Source organism: Cervus elaphus, chromosome 19, assembly GCF_910594005.1.
Source record: "Cervus elaphus chromosome 19, mCerEla1.1, whole genome shotgun sequence".
NCBI lineage: Eukaryota > Metazoa > Chordata > Mammalia > Artiodactyla > Cervidae > Cervus > Cervus elaphus.
Window position 1 is genome coordinate 54,101,478 of NC_057833.1, and position 23,631 is coordinate 54,125,108.

Consider the following 23,631-nt stretch of genomic DNA (forward strand, 5'->3'; position numbering starts at 1 on the left):
GCATCCCTGGAACAAATCCAATTTTATTATGATATATTTTCCTCCTATGTATATAGAACTTGTTTTATAAATACTTTGTTTAGGAGTTTTGCATCTATGTACCTTGTCAGGTTTTAATATCAAGGTTATGCTGACTCTGTGAAAGGAGTTGGGAAACATTTTCTCTCTCTCTTTTCCCTTGTCCTTTTGAAAGAGATCTTTAAACCAAAACAAGTTTTATAACTCTTTGTTCTCTCCCTATTCAGTTGCCCAGGCCCCAAACCTTGGAGTCTTTCCATCAGTTTTGTTAGTTTGTTTTGACTGTGCCACACAGCTTGCCGGATCTTAGTTCCCCAACCAGAGATCGAATCCTGGCCCCTGGCAGTGAATGCACTGAGTCTAACTACTCAGGAAATTCTCCTGTCTTGTTAGTTCTTTCTTCAAAATATATCCCCAATTCAACTCACCATGTCCACTGCTCCCACGAAATTCAAGCTAACATTATTTCATGGCTAGATGAACTTTAATAGTTTTATAACTGGCTCCTGATTTCTGTCTGTCCTCCCCATAATCAATTCTACAAAAAGTGATCATTTTAACGTATGTATGATGTATTCACTCTCTTGCTAAAAATTTCAAATTACTTCCTATTACATTTAGAATAAAATCTAAACTTCTTACCATGTGTTATTAGTCAGAATCAGCCTAATATGACTTAATATCATACAGATTTATTGCTCTTAAAGTCTACTGAGAATCTGTATGACTCATCAGGGCAACTGTCTTCATATTGCAACTCAGTGATTCAACCTACTTAGATCTTCTGGCTCTGTCCACTGAAGAAAGAAATGGCTTGATGTTTCTGTACTGGCTCTTTGATGCTTTGGCCCCAAAATGACACAAGTCCCTCTGCCCTCAGTCCATTGACTAGAGCTAGTCACATGGACCTACTTAATAATCAACTCTGTGCTTTGCTGATTAAAGTAACTGTGAAACATGGGAAAGTAAAAAAAATACCTGATGAATGCTACTCTTTTAGCCACTTATGACCCCTAAGGCCCCACCTGCCTGCCTGTCTCTCCAGCCATGCTTCGTTCCGCTCTCTTTCTCATTCATGTTTCAGCCACAGTAGACTTTTGGGTGCTCCTCACTCACACCCAGCTCCTTTCTACATGAGGATCTTTGCCATTTTTCTTTCTCTCTGCAATGCTTTCAATCATAGTTTCTCCTGGCTACTACTTCTGGTCATCCAGTTCTCAGCTCAATGTCACCATCCCAGCTAAGACACCTGCCTCACCTCACCATAACCTTCTGTCCTGTTGCCTTCTTGTCATCTTCAGAGCCCCATTTCCTCTTTCCTCACCTTTTAGGATTCCAGTTATGTGCTTTGTAGAACACCTCAGTGTGTTCTATAGAGCTCTTCTGTTCTTTTCTCATTTTTTTTCTAAAATTATACTGTGCATTTATTTTCTTTCTTGTTGGATTTCTGTCTCTTCCATGTAAATTTCACAATAGAAGCTTCTTGTCAGTCTTAGAAATCCAACCGCTCTCTTGCCAGTCCTTGAGGGTTGTTGTAGGGAGTGGATGAAGCAATACACAAACAACAGAAAAGCTCATTGTACATTGTAAATTGAGACTAAAAAACATTACCTGGAGGGTAGCCCCCCCCCCCCCCACCCCCCCCCCCCCCCCGCAAGCTGGTGGCCAGCCCAGGCAGGGATGTTGTTACACGTTGTACATAACAGAGGTTCCTTGGGATGGAGACCTCTTTAAAAAAAAATTTGTGACTGTGCTTCTGCATGGCTTTCTCTAACTGTGGCAAATGGAGGCTACTCTTCATTCCTATGTGCAGGCTTCTCATTGCGTTGACTTCTCTTGTTGCAGAGCACAGGCTTTAGGTGCACAGGCTTCAGAAATTGTGGCATGTGGAATCTTCCCAAACCGGGGATTGAACCTATGTCTCCTGCATTGCCAGGCAGGTTCATAGCCACTGTGCTACCAGGGAAGTCCTGGGGACCTCTTTTAATGTGTGTTTGTTTTTGAAAGGATCAGACTTTAATGTCATAGAAGTTGTGTTTTTATTATCTAATGTCATATGTAATGGCAAAAGACATTTGGATTCCAATAAGGGTTATAGATAAATTTATAGATTGAAAAAATTAACCAAAATAGTACCTTTATCTGTTTGAAACAGTGTTGCATACACGTATGTACAAAGTATTGTATTTATTCAGTCTCCATAAAATTATTGACATGATATGGATTTGTGAACCTCTTACAATACTCCTATGCTAGAGATCCACACATGTGTTAAAAAAAAATCTCTGGATTACAACTTCATATACTCAGGAATAAAGCCTGACATATACTCAGATTTGCTCTAAGGAGAGGATAGTAAGTATTCTTTTATCCCATTAATACTTACTAAATATCCACTGCTATCAAACACTATTCTTGATACCACCTGCTTTGCTGGATGAATCACTCATAGTCTCTGCCCTGAAGGAGCTCCAGATCTAGAAAAGAAGATACATAGGCTTTAGGCACCCTCCCCCATCTCTACCATAGCCTTACTAAGTCAAGCTCCCTGGGCCTGACTCCTTTGAGGATTAATCTTCCCAGAAGATTTCCCAGTCGCTTGTATAAATAGGCTTCCTGTGACTCATAACTAGTTTAAGGTGAAGCTAGAGCCCTGATACATATACAAATAAACACTATGCCAGTCCTTTGTGGAAAGCCTTAACATCAGTGGTTGAAACAACTACAAGAGCTATAACAGTTCAGCAGGTGTCACTTCCCATTTCTGGGATGAGGAAGGGTCACAGCAAAGTTGATTTTAAGCTGTGGCTTGAAAGATAGAGAAAGGTAGGCAAAACAGAAGCAATTCAGGTAAAAGATACATGTGAGTCAAAGTCTGTGGGCTGGAGGTACAAGGAAGGCATGCTTGCAGAAGAGAAGCAATAGCTCTCAGTGACTGGCTGTGGAATCCGAACTCCACAGATCACAAGGCAGTGGGACGTGAACCTTGAAATGGTATTTTCAGAGCAGCATGGAGGGAGATTGTGTTCAGTGCACACCATGGGGTCTGGCAGAGTGTAGCTGTTTCTCAAATATTCATGTTCTGAGGGACTTGAGTAAACAAAGCCAGGAGAATAGTCAAGGCTGCTGAAATGGTCACTGGGTTGTGAGGTACTGTTATTAAATGCATGTCTGCGTGCTTCATACACAGGGAGACCAAACAATTAAAAAAAAAGTTGGAGTTTGGAGTAGACAAAGGTTTACTGAAGGGCCATACAAGGAGACAATGGGTGGCTCATGCCTTAAAACCCCTAAACTCCCAGAAAGCTTTCAGCAAAGCCCTTTTCTAGGAAAGGTGAGGGAGGGATGTGGGTAGTTGTTGCAGACTTCTTGGTGTCTGATCATTTGTTCTTGAGGTCAGGTCACAGTCAGGTAATGATGTTTCTGCAAATCTCCACCAAACAAACTTTACTTTCTGTTTTGACTAGAAAGAACAAAATCCCAAGGTTTAGCTTTCACCCTCTGAGGTCCAGGCCCTGGCTAAAAATAGCAGGTCTCTGCGGGGCTAGTTACCCTGCTGGGAGCATTGGTCCCAGCACCAGTCTAGGTCCTCTTGCCTGTGCCCAGCCCTGGCTGATGAGGCAGATCTCAGCTGGCAGCACCCTCAGGGCCAGGTCCCCAGACCCTGCCCAGCCATCATCACTGAGGAAGCACGGCACCCAGGACCCAGCCAGCCCTCAGGCTTTTCATTTAAACTGGAGAGAATTACTTGCATAGGATCACTAGGAATATATATTGTAGCAAATACCAATCAGGTTAATTCCTAGCTCTAACAATTGCCCTTCTTTGAGAAGGGTAACCATAGAGGTGGAACTGAAGTAATGAGGTGCAGTGTCCTTGCAACTTAACCCTGGCCTCTGGCCAACTCCTAGGGGTAGACAGCTGATCTCAGCTATACCAATTTTTGAAACTTGGAGAGACTGAAATTGGTTGAAGCTGTTACCTTAATAGCAGTAGCCATATACTCCAGGTACTGAGCCCTCCATGGACTGTGACCCATGGAGACTGTTGTCACCATTAGGTAACAGAGCTAAGTCTGCTCAGCCTATTCCTGGGTCCCCCAGCTAAACCCACCCACCTAAGGCCTGGAGGGCCCCAGAGAAAAGGCTGAGATCTACCTCCCACCACACTCTTTGCATGGAGAGAACCACTGCAAGGCTGACTGTTGGAGTGGGACCTCTAACTGTGGCACTAAGGGTCTCCTGATAATAATAGTCTCGAGCTATTAGCCGCACACCTGCTCCGCCCCTATTACAGTACCAGGGGCCAGAGAATGTGATGGCCATGGGAAGAGACACCTGTGAGACCCTGGGGAGAACTTCCTGGGAGGGGAGTCGAGTCCACCTTAGAGATTCTGGGCCTTCTTCCCTGAATATTCTGGACACTCTGGTTTCCTGTAGGTGCCCTCACAAATCCTGATGACTGAAGAAGTGTGAGCAATGCCCTCAGTAGTTTCATTTCTAATTGTCATTGAATTTATACACTTACACATGTCTTCTACTCAGAAATTTCCCTGGAGATCATGGGATTTTATTTCACTTTTGGTTCACTTCTCTGACGTGAGCCTTCCCACGAGCCCTCCTCTGCACAGCACATGATTGCCGCTGTCAACAGACAGATGCTCAATGGCCTGGAATTGCCCTCTGTCAGCCCTGAACCCTATGCATCCCACAAGGCTGGTACAAACATCCCCTCCCTGCCCACTCTCGCACCATTTCCCTCCAGCTCTGTCAGTATCAGTCCCCAAAGGACTTGGAGATTCTGTGGGGCTGCCTTGCTCAGCCCTCCTCTCCCCCTAGACTTCCTCTGGAGGCACCAAAGGGCCATGCGGACTCTGACCTATGGCCATGGTCTCGCGGTGCACTGGTGTTTAAGTGGCACCGATTGGAGCTTTGTTAAGCTCATTTCAGCTTGGGTCAGACAAAACTCTTGGGATTTTAGCGCTTCTAGTTCTGCTTTCCAGTTTTCTTTTGCTTCTGTCCACTATTCAAGCCAGAACACTTTCTCTTTGACTCGTGCATGGCTGAGGAAGGAGGTCCTTTCTGTTTGGGGTCTTGGGGCTCAGGCCTGGTGCCCCCATCTCCTGCCCTGGACAGCTTGGCCTTCATGCATCCTCCTCCCTGAAGTGTCTGAGAGGAAAACATTGGCGACTCCTCCCTTCTCCAGTTTGGTTTCTTCTCTTCCTTGTTTCTTGTAGTTGTTACCGAGCACAAGATCTGTGTGCCTGCTGCACAGTGAGGCCAAATATAGCAAAATGTCAGAATTTGGAGCAAATAAAGGTTTATTGCAGGGCCCTGTGAGGAGATGGGTGGCTTATATCTTAAAACCCCCAAACTCCCCCAAGGCTTTCAGCAAAGCCCTTTTTCTAGGAAAGGAGAGGGAGGGATATGGTTAGTTGCAGACTTCTTTGTGTCTTTGTACCCTGGGTCAGGAAGATCCCCTGGAGAAGGAAATGGCAACCCATTCCAGTACCTGGAAAATTCCACGGATGGAGGAGCCTGGTGGGCTACAGTCCATGGGGTCGCAAAGAGTTGGACACGACTGAGCAACTTCACTTTCACTTTTCACTTTCTTTGTGTCAGATCCTTTATTCTGGAGGTCAGTCACAGTCAGGTAACGATGTTGTTGTAAAACTCCACCAAACAAACATTAGTCTGTTCTGACAAGGAAGGGCAAGGTCCCGACATAAAGTTCACTTTCAAGGTCCAGGCCCTGGCTAAGAGGAGGGAGAGTCCCTGCACTGGTTCCCCTGCCCAGGAGCACTAGTCCAGCACCCAGTCTGGGTCCTCCGGCCAGTGCTGAAGAAGCAGATCTCAACTGGTGGCTCCCTCAGGGCCACCCCAGGCCCTGCCCAGCCATCATCACTGAGGGAGCCAGGCGTCCAGGACCCAAATAGCCCTCAGCCTCCTCAGGCCATCCAAATAGCAGTTAGGGGGCCAGATCCTGCAGACTGCAGCCCATGCAGATGGCCGCTGCTATTAGATCACAGAGGAAGGAATGGGGGCGAGGTTCACTGCTACCTCAAAGCCTGGTAGCAGGCTTGTGTGTGCGGCCTGTGGAGGGCTCTAGAGCCCTGCGGGACACAGCTCCAAGCCTGCTCCGCGGACCCCTCAGTTCACCGGATGGCCTAAGGCCGGGTAAGCTGGAGGGCCCCAGGGAGGCCAGGACCCAGCTCTTACCTCACTCTCCTTTGGACAACCACCACCCCTCTGACTACCGCCAGAGCAGCGCTACTAACGGTTGCTCGCGTTAGGGAGGGACCTACTGTGACTCAGACCAACGGCCAAGCGGCACCGCTAAAGGGGTCGCTCATTGACAGTTGCAGGTTGGGGGTGAAGTCTACTGCGTGTGCCGACCAATGGCTAAGCAGGACCACTAAACATCGCTCTAATCTTCTGGCTTAGTGGTCTTACAGCAACCGTTGCCTAGTAACAGGTTGCTGGGTAACGGCCTGCCGCAACAGCTGCGCGCTAGGGCCTGTGCACTGCCCCACTGTATTAGGTAACTTGATTCCTCACTATTCTCGGCTCCCCTCCTGTTTCTTTCCTTTTCCCCCTTCTTAATTGACTTTAACGTCTGTTTCCTTAGTCACAAACATAAACATTAAAAAAAAAAAAAAAAACCACCCTGTTTATACTGTTATTTTATCTAACCTAGTAAACTCCACTTTAATGCAACTAAATATGGATATATATTTGAGAAGGCCTTCATTCTGTGGGTGTGTGAGCATGTGATTCCAGCTTCCAGCCTGGGATCCTCAGGCCAAGCTAAAGAAGCACCCCTGGCAGAGTCTCAGACGTCAGGGTTGCCAAGGGATGGTTTAGCCCTGGAAACACTAAGATCCAGTGAGGAGTTATGGAAACCCTATCCCTTTTCCTTCAGTGGTCAGAGTTGATCATCCCGCTTCCACTGTGTCTAATGCATTCTTCTTTGTTTGTAGTGATCCCACTTATTTGTTTGTTTAGATCAATGATTCCCAAATCTGACTGCATATTAAAATAAACTGGGAAGTTTTTAAAAAACACCAATGCTACAGACAAAACAAGACAGTCCCAAGAGTTGTTAATTGTTGAAGCTGGATAGCAGGTATATGGAAATTCATTACTCTATATTTCTAATTTTTTATGAGTTTGAAATGTCCTATAACAAAAATGTTCAAAACTAAGTATATATGTATTATATAAATATATAAAACAATATAAAACTGGGCCTATAGCAAACCAGTTACAGTTGAATTTTGAGGGCCCCTGGGCTTAGAATCTGTAGTTCTAAATGCTTCCCAGGGGTTCTGAGGGTTGAGATGGGGCCATGGGGACAGGAAGAGGATTGAAGGGATTATAGTAGCTGCCTCTGGACTGTGAGATTAGGTGAAATGTCAGATGACTTTCCCTAAAGTATTTATTCCTGATTTAGATAACTGATCAAACATTCCTAGAATGGTGACTAAAGGTAACTCATGTATCACACGGTTTACCTGAAGTATTTTTTTAAACTATTTTTTTTTTAATTATTTTTACTTATTTTTATTTTTGGCTGTTGTGGGTCTTCATTGCTTCACAGGCTTTTCTCTAGTTGTGGCGAGTGGGGACTACTCTCTAGCTGTGGTGCCCGGGTTTCTCATTGCAGTGGCATCTCTTGATGAGGAACATGGGCTCTAGGGCACGTGGGCTTCAGTAGTTGTAGCTCATGGGCTCCAGAGCATAGGCCCAATAGTTGTGGTGCATGGGCTTAGTTGCTCTGCAGTATGTTGGATCCTTCCAGATCAGGATTAAACTTGTGTGTCCTGCACTGGTAGGTGGATTCTTTACCAATGAGCTGCCAGGGAAGCCCTAGCTGAAGTATTTTAAAGTAAATTATAGACCACCAACACTGGCACATGATGGCTCACTTGTGAACTAATGAGTGAGTTTCTGAAGAGAATAGTCCTTTCCATCTTATTTGTGTTTGCATTCTCAGCATCTAGCACGTGGCCAGACATTTTGTCATTATAAGTAAATGTTTGTTAATATTTTTTTAAGGAGATGAGATGACATAAGTAGACACTGGGTTAAGACTAGCTGTTAATTTAATGTCAGGTCAAGAATATGAAGCTCTGGGGCTGGGTTGCCTGGGTTCGAATTTCAGCTCTGCCATTTAACCTCATGTCATTCTCTGTCTAGTAACTTTACTGCTCAGCCCCCACCTTGTTCATATGTTAAATAGAAAAAAAAAAGAACCTATCTCATATGTTTGTTGTAAGAATTTAAGTATATATACTTAAACATGCCTGGGACATAGTAAACATTCAGTTATGTTGTAGGTCTTGTTAAGAAGAAGATTGCCCTCAGAATGGTGCCTGGTACATGGTACATTGCTGGCTTATAGTAAGCATTTGCTGAATGAGTGAATATTCTGGTTTTGTGATTATTTGTCTCCAGCTTTACCCATCTCACTGTACTCTCCAGATACAAAATACAGCAGAGGGTAACTTCTGAATTGAAGGTTGGGTTGAGAGTCGAAGTAATCCTGAGGTTCTGTAGATTCAGTTTCAAGCCCAAACCAGGAGGGCTGAGTGAACACTGTGGGAGTTTTAAAGTTGAGAGGCCTGGTGATTGCAAGAGAGATGAGATGTTTCTAGTTAAGTCAGTCTGACCCCAGTGCCTTTAAGAGGGGTACCCGTATATGAGGCTGCTCTTCATAGGGTATTTGCCTAGATTTCTTCCCACCTCTCCACCTTCCAGCTCTGTCTAAACTAAGAATCTGTACTGGTTTAGGCCTGGATAGATATTAGAGATCCACAGCTTCAAGGCAGCAGCAAGGGTTTACTTCCAGATAAACACTGTCCCTTGTTTATCTTCAAAATGTTATTAAAGCTCCCATTCACATGTAATGAAGAGCCATTTAGATTTATCAAAACCCAGTAGAAGTGCCCAAGTTTGGCAGTACAATATAAATGGGAGAATAGGTATGCTTTCCTCTAGTGGCTAACAGCTTTGGGAAATTCCCTTAATCTTTTTGGGTCTTGGTTTCCTTCTCTGACTCTCCTGTGGCTTGATGACTAATGTGAAAGGTTATTTAAAGAACATAATAATAATAATTATAGTGAATCAACTCATCGGGGGCTAAGGATTTCTTTTGCTAAACAGTAAGAAAGAAATCAAGGAAAAAAGAATTTAGCCACAAAGTTCTGGAAGTCTACATTAAGAAGTTAATGAAGCCTTTATTCTAAGGACATCAATGAAAATTATGGAGCAGGAGAACGGTAAGTTTAAAAAGAGTTTGTAGAAGGGTTATCTGGCCTAGGTAAATACAATGGACTAGAGGAGAAAGAAGCTGGGGGAAAAGAGACTAGTTTGAGTTTGGTGTCAGATCCAGGGTCTTACCACATATCCGAGGGAACAGACAGGAGGGGACAGATAACAAACAATTTTTTAAGAAACAGGTTTTGTTTTTTATAGCAAGCGCATTCTGCGTCAAAGATGACTCAGGCCTCAAGCCTGGAGATTGGATGATGGTGGTGGCTCTTACAGTAAGGAGAGGAAGAATAACTTTGGGGGAGATGTTGATTTGATTTTGCATGAATTGAGTTTGGGTTACTGTCAAGATACTGAATGGCCACAAAAATTAAACAGTATGGTTTCATAAATAAGAGGGCAAATACTGAGGATCAGGGAGGATTTCAAGGCCTTCAAACGGGCATGGAAGGACTCAGGAACAGCAATGTTCCCATCACCTCTAAACTCTCCTCTAGAAGGAGGAAGCCATCTCTTCTGGAGAAGAGGCAGGACTGAGATGGTCACCACTGGGCCTGGGCGTGCTCGAAAGTGAGGTCAGAGGTGTGTTTAAGGCTAGGGAAAGCAGTATGTCACTTTCAGAATGTCACTTAGGAGCACTCAACAAGGAGATGAAGGACTGGATGAGAATGCAGCAATCTGGGAAGAGTTATGTTTCAATGTAGTTTCCTTTATATGCACAACCAGAGCTCCCTCTGCAGAGGTTTTTAAAGGTTAAAGTGTAACAATGGCAGGTGAAATTTTAAGACAAGTTGAATAAATGAAGGCCATTCCTAAAACTTATGAAAAGACACCAACCTTTAGAGTCAAGTCTCTCTGTGCCTTATCTTCTCTGTTTGCCTTTGTCTATATCCTTAGAGCACTATCTTTAATTAAAAGAGCTTTTATTGCATGCTTATGATATGGAAGACACAGAGAAAGAGAAAATATAGCCTGATCAACTTGGAATAAGCTATTCACCATCACTGCAAGGCTGCACAGATACCAACTGCAATGACCTGTGAGTGGCCGGGCTTCCCAGAGGAGAGAGCTGGAAGTGGACCCAGAACGACTGGCAGAACCTGAATGGAGGTAGCAGCAGCTGCAAAGGCTTGGAGAAGGCATTGTCCACAGTATCTTTTAGGGGATACTGGCTTAAGCACACTGGGGGAAATGGCAGGTAATTTTAGTTAGATAGGATGGGGCCGGACTGAGGAGATCTTTCTTTAGAGACATTGGTTAAGACATCTAAGTACTAGAAACCAATTGGGCAAGTTTATATGTACAACTGTATAATGTGGTGGTTAGAGCCCAGATGACAGAGTCAGACAGCTTGGTGTGAACCCTGAACCTAGTTGTCTAACCATGGGCAAATTGTTAAATTTTCCTGTCCCTCAGTTTTCTTATATGTAAAATGAAGTACATACAATTGTTGGAGGATTATATGATAATTTATATATATAAAGGGATTAGAATGCTAAATCCTCAGGAAGTTTTAGCTTTTCACTTTCTCTTTCATAACTTTTAATATTAGTTGAATTTTGGGACTTCCCTGGTGGTCCAGTGACTAAGACTCCATGTTCCCAATGCACAGGGCTTGGTCATAGAAGTAGATGCCACATGCTGCATTGAAGATCAAAGATCCCATGTACCTAAGACCTAGCACAGCAAAATAAATATTTTTAAAAATTAGTTGAATTTTATAATCATAAAAACATAGCCTTTATTTTTAAAAGTTCATCACAGCTCACCTATAGGAAATTTCACTGCTCTGAGGACTGCTATGTCTAAATGAATGTCATTTTTAAAAGGTAATAAAATTTCAGGCCCCTATTCTTCTGAAGGAAAAAGCATTACTCCAATTTCATGTATGTCCAACTGGTCAGCCAACTTGGAAAGTGTTGAATACCACATGGTAACTCCAGAGGAGAAATTTGGTGATTTGGGTTACTGATCTTAGGTGAAGCAATTATTTGAATAAGTAGTTGCAAAGAAACTATTTCTTTCAACCATTGTCAGAATGTATGTGAATTGATATGACATTTTTGGAAAGTAATACAGCACTACTAAACTTTTGCTGTATCTGTTGACCCAGCTATTCTCACTAAAGAAATATATCATATAGAAGTAAATTTATAAAAATACTTATTGCAGCACCATTTGTAATTGAAGAAAACTGGAAACAGCCTTAATATTCATCACAAGAAAGTGCCTGGTTAAATTATGGTATGATCATGCTCTGAAATATATATATCCAGGGAATAAATTAAGTCTATGTATGGCCCAGGAGGAATATTCAAGATATATTGTGAATAACAAAGGAAAATTACAGAATGATGTGTGTGTTATGATTTCATCTTTGTTTAAAAAAAAAAAAACCCAAACAAAAAAAGTCCAACAAGTGTGTGTGTATATTTGTATTGATGTGAAAGATGTATAGGACATACATCAAGCTATTAACATTCATTACCTTGGGGTCATGGAAACCATAAAGTGTGTCTACAATCTGACTTGTCAAAATGAACATGTATTGCTTTGGGGTGAAAGTAACAGGAACACCAAGGTTGAAAAGAAATCACTCAATTGCTTTAAATCAACCCCAGTATTCAGACCTTGAATTATAATCTTGTTTTAGAAAGACTTTGCTGGGTAACTGGGGTCTTTATTCAGTAATCACTAGATAATCCCAAAGAGAAGGTTAGAAGATGGTGGGTATATATATTCTCTCCAGTAACCAGAAAGCAGAGACTCTTAAAATTAGAGATCAGGAAGTTTGATGTTGATTCCCAGCAAAGAATAATTCACTAAAAAGTTTGCTGACATGTATTTAGATAATAAAGTAGCAATTATTAGGAGCCTGCATTTCCAGGAATTAAGTCATGCTAAAGTTATTTTATTTTATTTATAAAATCATATTTTAGTCAGGGTATTGTACATATAAAAAATTGAAACTTTCCTCATAATGTGTTCTTGATTAAGATCAATCAATTTGTTGATTTCAATTTGTTATCTCCGCTTCCCTGGTGGTTCAGTTGGTAAAGGATCTGCCTGCAATGCAGGAGACCTGAGTTTGATCCCTGGGTTGGGAAGATCTCCTGGAGAAAGGAATGGCAACCCACTCCAGTATCCTTGCCTGGAGAATTCCATGGACAGGTGAGCCTGGGGAGCTACAGTCCATGGGGTCACAGAGAATCAGAGACAACTGAGCAACTAACACAGAAGTAGGTCTCTACCCTTGGCCTCCTTTCAAGTTCTTAGCTATAGATATAGAAAAGGAGTCTACAAAAAATATCATATATATATACATATAGATATAGATATAAATGACATAAAGCCTAGAGGGAGCACTAAGTATTCTTTAAGATAAGATTAGGACGTGAAAACTTTCTGACAGGTTGGAGAGACTACAATAATAATATATGAAGGAATTGCATTACATGGAAAGTTCATTCAGATTCAAAAAATTAACTCCACAAGAAAGCAGGCAAGCTGGATCAATACAGATTTTTAAACTCTGAAGAACTGAAGGTAACCATAAAACAACTCTTAGGTGAAGCAATGGAGGATTGACAAAGAACAAATGAACCATGTGCCTCTGGTCTACCCTGTGGGGAGAAAGCCTAGTAAATGGAGCCCACTCTGGGGACTGCAGTACAAACTGAACATACTCAGAATAGTGGCCAGAGAGAAGAAGCCTCCAGAATTAATGTTTTTAGTATCACATAAGTACAGGGGCCAGTTCCTGAATTAAGGAGACATCACTTTGCCTATAAAGGTCTGTATAGTCAAAATCATGGTTTTTCCAGTGGTCAAGTATGGATGTGAGAGTTGTACCATAAAGAAGTCTGAGTGCCAAGAATTGATGCTTTTGAACTGTGGTGTTGGAGAAGATGCTTGCGAGTCCCTTGGACTGCAAGGAGATCAAACCAGTCAATCCTAAAGGAAATCAACCCTGAATATCCATTGGAAGGACTGATGCTGAAGTTGGAACTCCAACACTTTGGGCATCTGATTCAAATAGCCAATTCATTGGAAAAGACCCCGATGCTGGGAAAGATTCAAGGCAAAAGGAGAAGGGGGCGACAGAGGATAAAATGGTTAGATAGCATCACTGACTCAATGGACATGAATTTGAGCAAACTCCAGGAGATAGTGAAGGACAGGGAAGCCTGGCATGCTGTAGTTCATGGTGTCCAACTTAGCAACTGAACAACAACAGTCTCTGTTTATGAAACCATGTCTCATCGGGAGTTGGGAGTGACATGGGTGTGAATGGGAGACCCACACTTGCCCTGCCATCAAGCAAGTTCTGTTACCGCTCCCCTTTTCTTAACTCCACACACATCCCACATATGTAAAGCCAGGTTTCCTAGAGCATAAGCAGTGTAGTTTAATGTAGCACATAGACCCAGCAATAAATAACATCAGATCTCATGGTGAATTTTCTAGTCATGCTCTAAATTTCTTTCAGTCCACTGATTGCATATACAGAAGAAAGTCTCTGTTAGGTGTTGATAAGTTTTTGACATTTCTCTCACACTTGCTGATTTTTTCTTTTTCATAAGGATAAAGCAGGCCTGGGGCATAAGAGCCTTCAACAAGCCACAGGAGCTAGTTGGAGTTTTTAAACACTGTTATGTTCTCGTATTTATTTTTATAAGGGAAACTGGCTTTCCATGTAAGGTAATGATCTAGTTTCTGATGGGGAGCAAAATAAAATGTGAGAGTCTAACAGTGCTTTAAAGTAAGAGAACAGGAAATGAAGTCTCATTCAGTTCAGGGTAGGTCTGTCTCTAGGGAGGTTTTTTTTCCCTTCCTAAAACCTTATTTAATACACATGCAAAAAAGGATAGTCTTGTAAAACCTTTTTAAAATTAGAAATTAAGTTCCCTGTGATCACTTTTGGCCTTTACATTTCTAGGTTCAGCACAGGGCATTTGGGACGGTCCCTAAATTCAGCTTTCCATTCAGCCACACTGGCATTTGCTCTGCTTTCTGCCTCCACCCTTTCCTCTAGGGAGGTTCTTGCTGGGAACCTGGGTGGAGTAAAAAAGGGAAGGATAAAAGGAAAGAAAGGTTTGGGTTTTGAAGGGGAAAAAAACCTCTTAAGTCCATATATTAAAGAAGATTCTTCAGATATGTTGTTCTACTGACTGGGGTGTACAGTGCAGAAAACAAAGTGTGTCTGTGAGCATTCACATTCCATCACCTGGCCTTTGGACAAGGGCTGAAGCTCTCTCTCCTTATGACCTAGGTGACTTAGCCCGGATGCAGCTGCAGCCTGTTGCTTGCATCATTTGCCCAGCCTCTATTGTGGAGAGTGAATTGGCAAGTCAGCAGTTTCCTTTCAAAGCCCATTTATTTAGTTTTTTTTTTTTTTTTTGACTCAAACTCTGTATGTATACCCACGTTCTTAGCAGCATTATTCACAACAGCCAAAAGGTGGAAGTGATCCAAGTGTCCACTGACGGATGAAACAATAAACAAAATGTGGTTTATACACACAATAAAATATTATTCACCCTTGAGAAGGAAGGAAATTCTGACATCTGCTGCAATATGGATGAACCATGGAGACATTATAAGTAAAACAGGCCAGATACAAAAGTATAAATATTGTATGATTGCATCAGCTATTCTAGAAGAGTAGAATTCATAGAGACAGACATTAGAATGGTGGTTACCAGCATTTGAGGGGAGCAGCAAATGGGGAGTTATTGGTTAATGGGGACAGAGTTTCAGTCCTAGATGATGAAAAATTTCTGGAGATGGATAGTGGTAATGGCTGCACAACAATGTGAATGTGCTTAATACTACTTAAATTATACACTTAAAAATGGTTAAAATGATTTTTAAGACTTAAGCCAAACCCAGGTGGCTCAGTGGTTCAGAATCCGCCTGCCAGTGCAAGAGTCACAGGAGGTGCAGTTTTGATCCCTGAGTCGGGAAGATCCCCTGGAGGAGGAAATGGCAACCCACTCCAGTATTCTTGCCTGGAGAATCCCATGGACAGAGGAGCCTGGAGGGCTACAGTCCAGGGGCTCTCAAAGAGTTGGACATGACTGGAGCGACTGAGCACACACACAACACAGGCAAAACTATTCAGTGCAGAGGAACCCAGGAGTACCTGGCTATGGAGAAGGCAGTGAAAGTGTACGCCATGTCTCTCTGTTCCCATGGCCATCCCAGCCATTCCCATCTTCTCTGTTCTGCTTTATGCCCTGGGGCCACATCAACGTGCCTCTTGCCTTCCAGCTTCTGGCTGGAGTCACTCAGTGGGAACACCAGCAGGAGAATGAGGGAAGAAAGAAAACTGAGGATGGAGAATCTGTTTACTTGGTTCCCTCTCTGCAGGATTGCTGCCCCCTCACTGTCCCTTGACCAGAGGTCCCGCAGATCTCTCTGTCTCCAGACTCTGGTGCTTCCTCCTCTGGCCTCTTCAGACATAGAACACAGCAGCTCCCACTGCCCCCAGCCCCAGGGAACTTGCACTGTCCCTCGTGATTTTCTCACTTCCTGCCAACACCTTTGTAAACAGTCCTCTTAATAAATTCTCAAATTACCCAATTTGAGTGTACCATCTATTTCTTGTTGGCCTATGGCTTGACATGAGGTTATTTATAAAGATCAAAATTTGAGAAACACTGACCCAAAGAAAATCCACCTATATTCTCCAAAGATTGCTCTGAGCACCTAAACTTCCCAGATACCCAGAGAAGGCAATGGTAAGGGATGGTGAATGGTATTATCTTCCTCCCCATCCTCCATTCCCTCTCTTATACCAAGCACTTGTTTTCAGTTGCTATTTTAATGCAGAGTATTCAGCATCTACTGTTTTCTCCAATTCTGCAGATTGTAAATCACATTTTTTGTACGTAACAGAATTTCATTCCAATAAAACAACTGAATGATTCAGATATTCCATAGTTTTATTTGCAAAAAAAGGATTTCTCCTGTATATGTTTCCATTGAATCCTAGGTACAGTTGTCCAAGCACATGGGGCAATTGCAGTTAAGTATGAATAGGAAGGTTGAAATGGTATCTTTGTAAAACTCTTTCAACAGACAATGGAGATAAAGCTCTGTAAAATGAGCACTCTCTCTCCCCTCTAAGGTGGCTAATTATGGAGAAAGTAAACAAGACTTCTGCATTCTTTCTTAGTCATAATGGCTTAGAATAAGTTGAATGCCCATCATCCCCCACCCCCAATCCAGGGGGGATGTATCCTGCCCATATACTATATACAGGTTATTTTCAGGTCATAAGAAACAGTCTCACTTGCTTTTAAGTTCACTGGCTCAGGTAAGCAGACCATATTTTTGCTGCAAGAGAAGAGAAACAAGAGGGTGTGCACTCAGGGCAGGTTCCTGGCTGGTCGGGAGAGAGGGCTCAGAATTGTTTGCCCTTGTGTTTCCATGATGTCAGGTCTACAATCATCTATGGGATGATTACTACAGGAGTCCACTCCTGCCCTCCAAGGGTCAGGTGTGGTAAGACATACTCTAAAAGCCTGCTAGAGGTGGTACAAAGGGGATAGGAATTCCAGATTCACACCCATGACTGTGACCAGCAGAGGCTGAAGAAGAGGAAATATGCAATGAACAATCTTTGTCCCAATAAAATTCTACAGAGAAACTAAATAGAACAGATACATAAAACATATATATCTATCAGATAAAATGGAGTTTCCTATATTAAAGTGGGAATGGGGAATTAAAGTCCACCCTCTTTGGCTTCTTAGCATCCCAACCCAAGATGGCTCTGCAGGAGGTTCAGGACACCCTGGGTCTCTGTCATCTCTCCTTCAAGGAAGCTTATCCCCATGATGAGACTGCATCTCTCAACAAGGGTCACATCTGAGGTCAGCCTTGGTCCTGGTGGGTGTGTTTGAGGTGGGGTGGATCTGGGGCTTACTTGTCATTGACAGGCAGAGGAGCAGTGCAGAACCTCCCGATGATGGTCGTCTGGTCTTTTTTCCAAACCCGGTGGGAAGCCTGAAGCTTGAGTTTCACCTGGTTTATCTGGCACTGAGGGCTGGGGTGAGCTAGGACTCCTTTTCCGACACGCTGCTGACTAGGTCTGGAAGGGAAAGGGAAAGGGAAAGTAACTTACTGTCACATGTTTGGCCTTCACTTCCCTTTGGCTCCCAGGGGCTCTGTGAGTAGTCCAGTCAGTTAGTTCCTGGGAGGTGGGCACACAGTCCTCTGCATCATCCTTACCAGAACCTCGCCCACACCCCACAGCTTTGAACATGAAGTGAAAAATAGGTGTTGATTTTTGAAAGTAAACAGGTGGACCCTGCAGTAAAACAGTAGCTCCTGGATTTACACATCAGGGAAAGTGTCCTAGTTAGTGATGTTCTGAATTCAGATTAGTGAAGATATTTACTCTCAGGTTCCATCTAGCTGGAAGCAGAGGCCTCTTCTAGGATGTCAAATTCCAAGAATTTTGCCTGAAGACTACTCTATTCAGACTGAGTGTGAATGTGTGGATGGAATCAAATGAACAAACAAACAATAGGCCTTGAGGCCAATCAGAGCTGGGGTGGAGTCCAGGTGTGGTCTCCTTCCGGCTTTGGTGTAACCCAGCCCTAGGTCTGAGCCTCAGCCCCTGCTCCCCTGCGCCCTGCCCTGAGCTGCCCCTCAGGGGCAGGCTCCTCTGGGCTCAGAAAGAGGGACTGTTAGAAAGAGGGAGCTCCCAAGGGCGCTGCTTTTCCCTCTGAATGCCATCGGGTGCTGTCTAAGCGGAGCATGGTTTCCCTTTCCTTTCTGGCCTCTGCGTACTGAGGAAATGTCTTCTGTGTGTACTTTCTAACCCAGGGTTAGTCATATAGTTTGTTTTGTCCTTTTGAGGAAGATCCCATAAAACTTTGTGTAAAAGCTATTCCATTTTCTTTCTTTCTTTCTTTCGATTTTAAAAGTGTTTATTTCAGAGGAAAAAATAACAAAACTGTTCACTTTAAGAGGCTGCTTGAATGGAAAGCTTGGAAACTAGAAGGACTATAAAGGACACTGTGAGTGGGGGGCCTGCGGACTTGACCTGGGTCCGTTTTCTAATGGAAGGAAATCTTGGGGTTTCACAAATTTATAAAAAGTAGGGGAAAGACCACACATAAACCCCCTTCCCTTCTTTTCAATTTCTGTTCTGCAAGAGGAAACAAAACCCAAGGAATTGAAGTAATCATGTTCTTCAAAACAGTAATGCAAGTCTCTTTGGGGAGAAGAAGAAATCTTTGGATATCCATTCCAATTACTCAGGAAGCTTCTCAAAGTGTAGGGGGTGAGGCCATGCCTGGAGATTCTACTGTGACTGGTCTGGGGCAGGGCTTGCTGCCAGCAGTCTCTAAAGCTCTCCCGGTGATTCTAACAATCAGCCAGAGTCACGTGTCATTATCATGATTCCTGCAAGTGTTGGCTCATTTACCCAACAGAGAGGTGGGCTGGAGAGGTGATAGAAACACCCTTGTAGAAGTTAACATGACCTTGAACTGATCTAATGAAAATTACTCAGCTATAATCTGCAAGGCTTACGTGGGCACCCCAGGTCTGTGTGGGGGTCCTGACTATCTGCTGTCTCGTGCTGTGTGGACTGGGAGAGTTGGAACCCTGCCTGGTGGCAGAGTGTTTGGTAGTCCAGACATGCACTCCTCCAAGAGGAAACTCATCTTCCCTGACAGCACAGTTAATGTCCATCCCTGAAGCCCGAGAAGTGTTTCTAAACCCAGATATGATCCTGTCACTCTCCTGTTTAAAATTTCCAGCAGCTCTCCAAACTGCTCTCAGGATAAAACCCCAAATCCCTCCCCTGTCTTCCAGGGGTGGCACAGTCTGGCCCTGATTAGCACCCCCAGCCTCTTGTCCCCATGCCTGATATCACTGCTCCCAGGGTCACTTCTCAAGAACCCGTGGTCTGGGGGGAAGGATCCTCCAAACCCTTCAGAACTCTACTCAAACACTGCTTCTCCACACTTAGCCAGGCTCCGTCTTCTTTGTTTTCACAGCCCCTGTCACTGCAGACAATTGTGCATTTGCACGTATGGGCACTGCTCACCTCGGTTGCACTGCACCCCTCCTGCTGGAAGCTACATTCCTCAGGCTCCCAGGCATGAGTGGGAGGCTGCTTCAGGCAGAGATTCTGAGCTCCTGCCAATCACTTACCCTTCCCACCCCCCAGCCCTACCCGGTTCTACCACCACCACTTGGCTTTGTCCCTGTAGCCCTGGGGGAGTGACTGCTATTGCTGAGCTCTGCATTGCTTCCCCAGCCTCTGTTGGATCTTCAGTTCTCTCAATATATCTGTAATTAGCTCCTTGTGTTAAATCCCTTCTGTTGGACTGCCTGGCTTGGGCTCTAGTTTCTAGACTGAACCCTGACTGAGGCAGGGATTTATCTGGTTAGTCTACCTCCTGCTGCTTGTGAGTAACTAACCAATGGCTTTTTAAAGAAACATGCACCACAGCTGCTGAGTTGCTGTCCCCTGCCAGGCTTGCAGCTCCCTACAGTTGAGGCTCTCTACCTGCTCGTCTCAAGCCTGGTCCCACAGCTGCTTGGCTCAAGTATGACTCCACAAAGGAAGGAAATCAGCCCCAGTTCCAGGGACTGACACCACTGAGCATCAACCCCGCTGGCCCTCACCTGGCACTCACTGGCTAAGTTACCCTCTGCTTGGAAGTCTGCTCTGGTAACCCACTCTGATAGCCCCCCTCCCCCCATCCCTCCGCCCAGGGGTAGGGGCTTCCCGGGTTCTCATCAGCCCTGCCTGGGCCAATGGCCGAGGTCCTCCTACTTGCTGGCATCTCTGATGCCCCTGCCTGGATTCCTGACACTGTGTCCTGTCAGGGACCTAGTTCCCACATTCTCACCCCCTGTTGGGATGTTCCCTTACTGCTGCCTGCCTGCTATTGCCTGAATACACTCTGCTTGGGCCCGATACTCATCCTGAACCTGGAACAGTTGCCTGGCATGTGTTTGTGGATCCATCTGTGGTAGGTGCCACCCTCACCCCCACCCCCGGCCCAGTTGGCTCCACCCCCCCATCAGTGACCACACAGAGCATGTCCTGGGATGTCCGTGCATGTATGTAAACAGAAGGAGTGAAACCAGCCGTGTGGGACACTTACGTACATGGTAACCTTGACCAGGGAGGTGCCACTGCTGCTAAGGAAAGTGACTGTGATGCCGGTGTCCTTGTTTCTTGGCTCCTGCAAGTGAAACTCCACAACGCTGTGATGCACTGGGAAACCAGAGCAGAGCAGACAACGGGGCCAGAGGTCAGTGGGAGCAATGCGTGAAAAACCCCAGAGGGCAGCACAGCAGTTAGAAGTCTCACTCTAACACTTAGCAGCTGTGTGACTGGGCGCAGTTACCTCTTATCATAGGTTCTCCGCTTCCTCAAGTCTAAATTGTGTTCAGCAGCTCAGCTGTGTCCTCCTCTTTGAGACCCCCATGGACTGCAGCACACCAGGCTTCCCTGTCCTTCAATCTCCTGGAGTTTGCTCAAATTCTTGTCCTTTGAGTCGGTGATGCTATCTTAACTATATCATCCTCTATTGCCAAGTGTAAATTGGGATAACAAAATTATATACCTCACAGTTCTGAATGTGAATTAAATGAATGAATTCATATAAAGTCCTTAGTGTCTGTGCCTAGAAATCATTCAATACATGATAGTTTTATTATTACTTGTAATCCAAGAATGTGCCTCTCCTCTCTGTTTGGCAACATTATCCTGATGGTGTGATTATGAAAACCAAACAGTGTCTATCTTATACTAAATAATTAACTCATAAAATACAGCACCGCCCCTCCCCGCTAGCATGCACACAGTGTCAGGGAATCCACCATGTGTGCAGGAGACTGTGGCCCTCCCTGGGGTGGCTGGGGGTCTGTGTGGCATCTCCGCCCTCTTGGGCAGCAGTGAAACTGAGGCTCTCAAAGCTGGTATTGTCCGCACAGACTGGGTGAGCAGCCTGGTTCATGATGATACCCCTGGGTCTGTGGTCCCTCTGTCAAGAGAGGTTAAGAAGGATTACAGCTTCCCCAACACCCTAGCCTTTCCTCAATAAGGGGTAAGCCCATCTGGTGGCACCTGGCTGTCACTTTGGTCTCTGAGCATTTTCACAGACTCCTTTGGTGGTTGGGACATAGCTAGAGAGGTAGTCCTTCACCTCTGCCCTACCTGTACTTTTTGATTTGTTATGTTTTATGGGTGAATATTGGGTGGAGGGACTAAGTGGATTTAGGGAGACAGCCAAAGTTGAAGTAATTATGTGATCCATATGGGCTCACGAGGTTAGCAACCGGACTCCTGCCAAGAACCCACAAGAAGACAGGAGAGCACTGTACTCTACCCCTTCACAGAGGGGAACATCAGATGCCACGTCCCTCCTGTCTCTCTTTCTTGGTTGTTTACTGTGGATGCAGAGTGTTATGTTGACAGGCAAGGGCTGAACAAGAGTGTATAATCACAACGTGGAAAAAAATGTCTACCTTACATAGCTTTAGGAATCTAATTCTCTGTGCTGAGTTGGATATATCACTTTACCAGCAGGTATCACCGATCAAAACAGTTTCCTGAGGTTCTACTGATCTTGTCTCTGATTATTCTGGAAGCCCTAGAAGGGCCAGGTCTGCTAACATTGGTGGATGGGAACTAGTAGTGAAATTCCTACCTGCTCTGGGCCTGACAAGGGTAACAGCACTTGAGCCCTTGATGGTTTGTCAGGGGAACTGGATCCAAGGTGAGGCCCTGCTGCTTACCAGTTGTGATGTCCTGCCTAAGCCACCGAAACTCTCTGTGCCTCACTTCCTTCACGTAGAACCAATAACCCCCAACATCACCTCACAGTACACTGTGAGGAACAAGGTGATGGAGAGAAAACACTTTGGGTGAAATGTTGCTCTATAAGAGAAAAATAGTATTTTTGGAAAAACGATTTTTGGGGAGCAGATTCTCTGTCCATGCTGGCACCTGCCTGGCAGAAGCCAAGGGTGACAGCTGTCCTGGTGAGCAGTGCTGAGGCTGAGGCAGGTCAAGAGTGCTGGGGAGTGGGAGCTCAGTGCCACAGTGGCCTGGGAGCGGATGAGAGCCGGAGATGTTCAGGTGGGGTACCAGGTGGGTGACCCATACCCCACCACCAGGAGAGGAGGGGCCCAACTCTGATGCTCAGAATGGCAGGCTCAGGATGCAGGCCCCTCTGAGGTCTGTGAACAGACGTAACCATACTTCTGAGGGGATGGGGAGGGGATCTCACAACAAAGACGAAACAGAAAAGGTGTGGTTCAGTGAATTCCCCTCAGCAGGGATCCAAAAATGCCTTCAACCTTCAGGTGTGCCTCAGGCTCCCTGGCTGTCCAGACAGGGAGGAGACACCACAAAGCTGCCCTGGAGCTGGAAGTAGAAATGGGAAGTCATCCCCGAAGCCCTGCCCCTGACCCAGACAAAGCATCCTGCCTCAGGCTGACCTCTGAGCGGTGGCAAGGACCCAAGAGTAACTGAGAAAGACAACTGATAACAGTAGGTTCTCGGAAGAGGGGGCAGAGATACGAGTGTGGAGGCAAGTGATGATGGCGTGGAAAGGGTAAAGATTTTGAAGTCAGAAGACTGGAGTTGAATCCTGACTTCTTCACCCTCCCATGGAGCCTTGGGCACATCACCGCTCAGGGCTGGATTGTCAGATGAGAGGATGGATGTGAAAAGCCCACAGCTGACCCACTTAATTCTTAAGAAGTAGCCATGAGTTCTCTCTAATGAAGTTACAAACACCCCCATCTTGGCTCCCAAATTCTCCTGTTGTCAGAGGGAAGGGAATTATTACTTACTGAATCCAGTCACCGTGCAGTGATTGCCTGTGTACTATGTATTTTATTTGATCCTCACAATTAATTCTTTGAAATAAGTACTATTTTCCACACAAGTGTGTAAAAGTTCAGAAAGGTTAAGGAACTTGCTCCTGATCACACAGCAGGTGAACAGAGAATCCTAGAGCAATTCAGGTTTGGGTGACCACTGAGCCTGAACTTCAGGCCCTCTACTACTGGGAAGGTATGGGCACAAAGATCCCTCCAACAACCAGCCAGACACCAGTGATCAAAAAATAATTTAGAATTAGGGTGGTCATATACTTTCCCATCCAAACCAGCATACTTCTATTCTGAACACACAATAAAGCAGACAAGACCCCAGGATAAAAAAAAAAAAAATTAGAAAGTATAGTCAACCTAGATAAGATGCAAATGCCATAGGAAGGAGGATGGTTCAGCTCTTAATTTAATATTATAGATTCTAAGATACCCTTTTCTCTCTCACATTAATCATCATTCA

The 23,631-nt window shown here is 44.5% G+C and overlaps 1 protein-coding gene across 4 annotated transcripts in view; it reads right to left on the bottom strand.

The window, feature by feature from the left end:
- PLA1A (phospholipase A1 member A) overlaps positions 1-23,631 on the bottom strand; it is a 46,372-nt gene that overhangs the window by 1,202 nt on the left and 21,539 nt on the right. The window contains exons 9-12 of one of the 4 annotated variants that reach the window (XR_006335283.1): positions 20,433-20,541; positions 17,224-17,388; positions 2,405-2,495; positions 1,343-1,539 (exon numbers count right to left, since the gene is read on the bottom strand). Coding sequence is in view for 3 of the 4 variants with exons in the window: in XM_043874312.1 (XP_043730247.1) it covers positions 16,547-16,631; positions 17,224-17,388; positions 20,433-20,541 (359 nt within the window). In the remaining variant the exon portion in view is untranslated. Of the gene's footprint in view, positions 1-176; positions 2,496-16,215; positions 16,632-17,223; positions 17,389-20,428; positions 20,542-23,631 lie in introns of those variants that run through there. The other 3 variants (XM_043874313.1, XM_043874312.1, XM_043874314.1) reach the window with 3 other exon arrangements.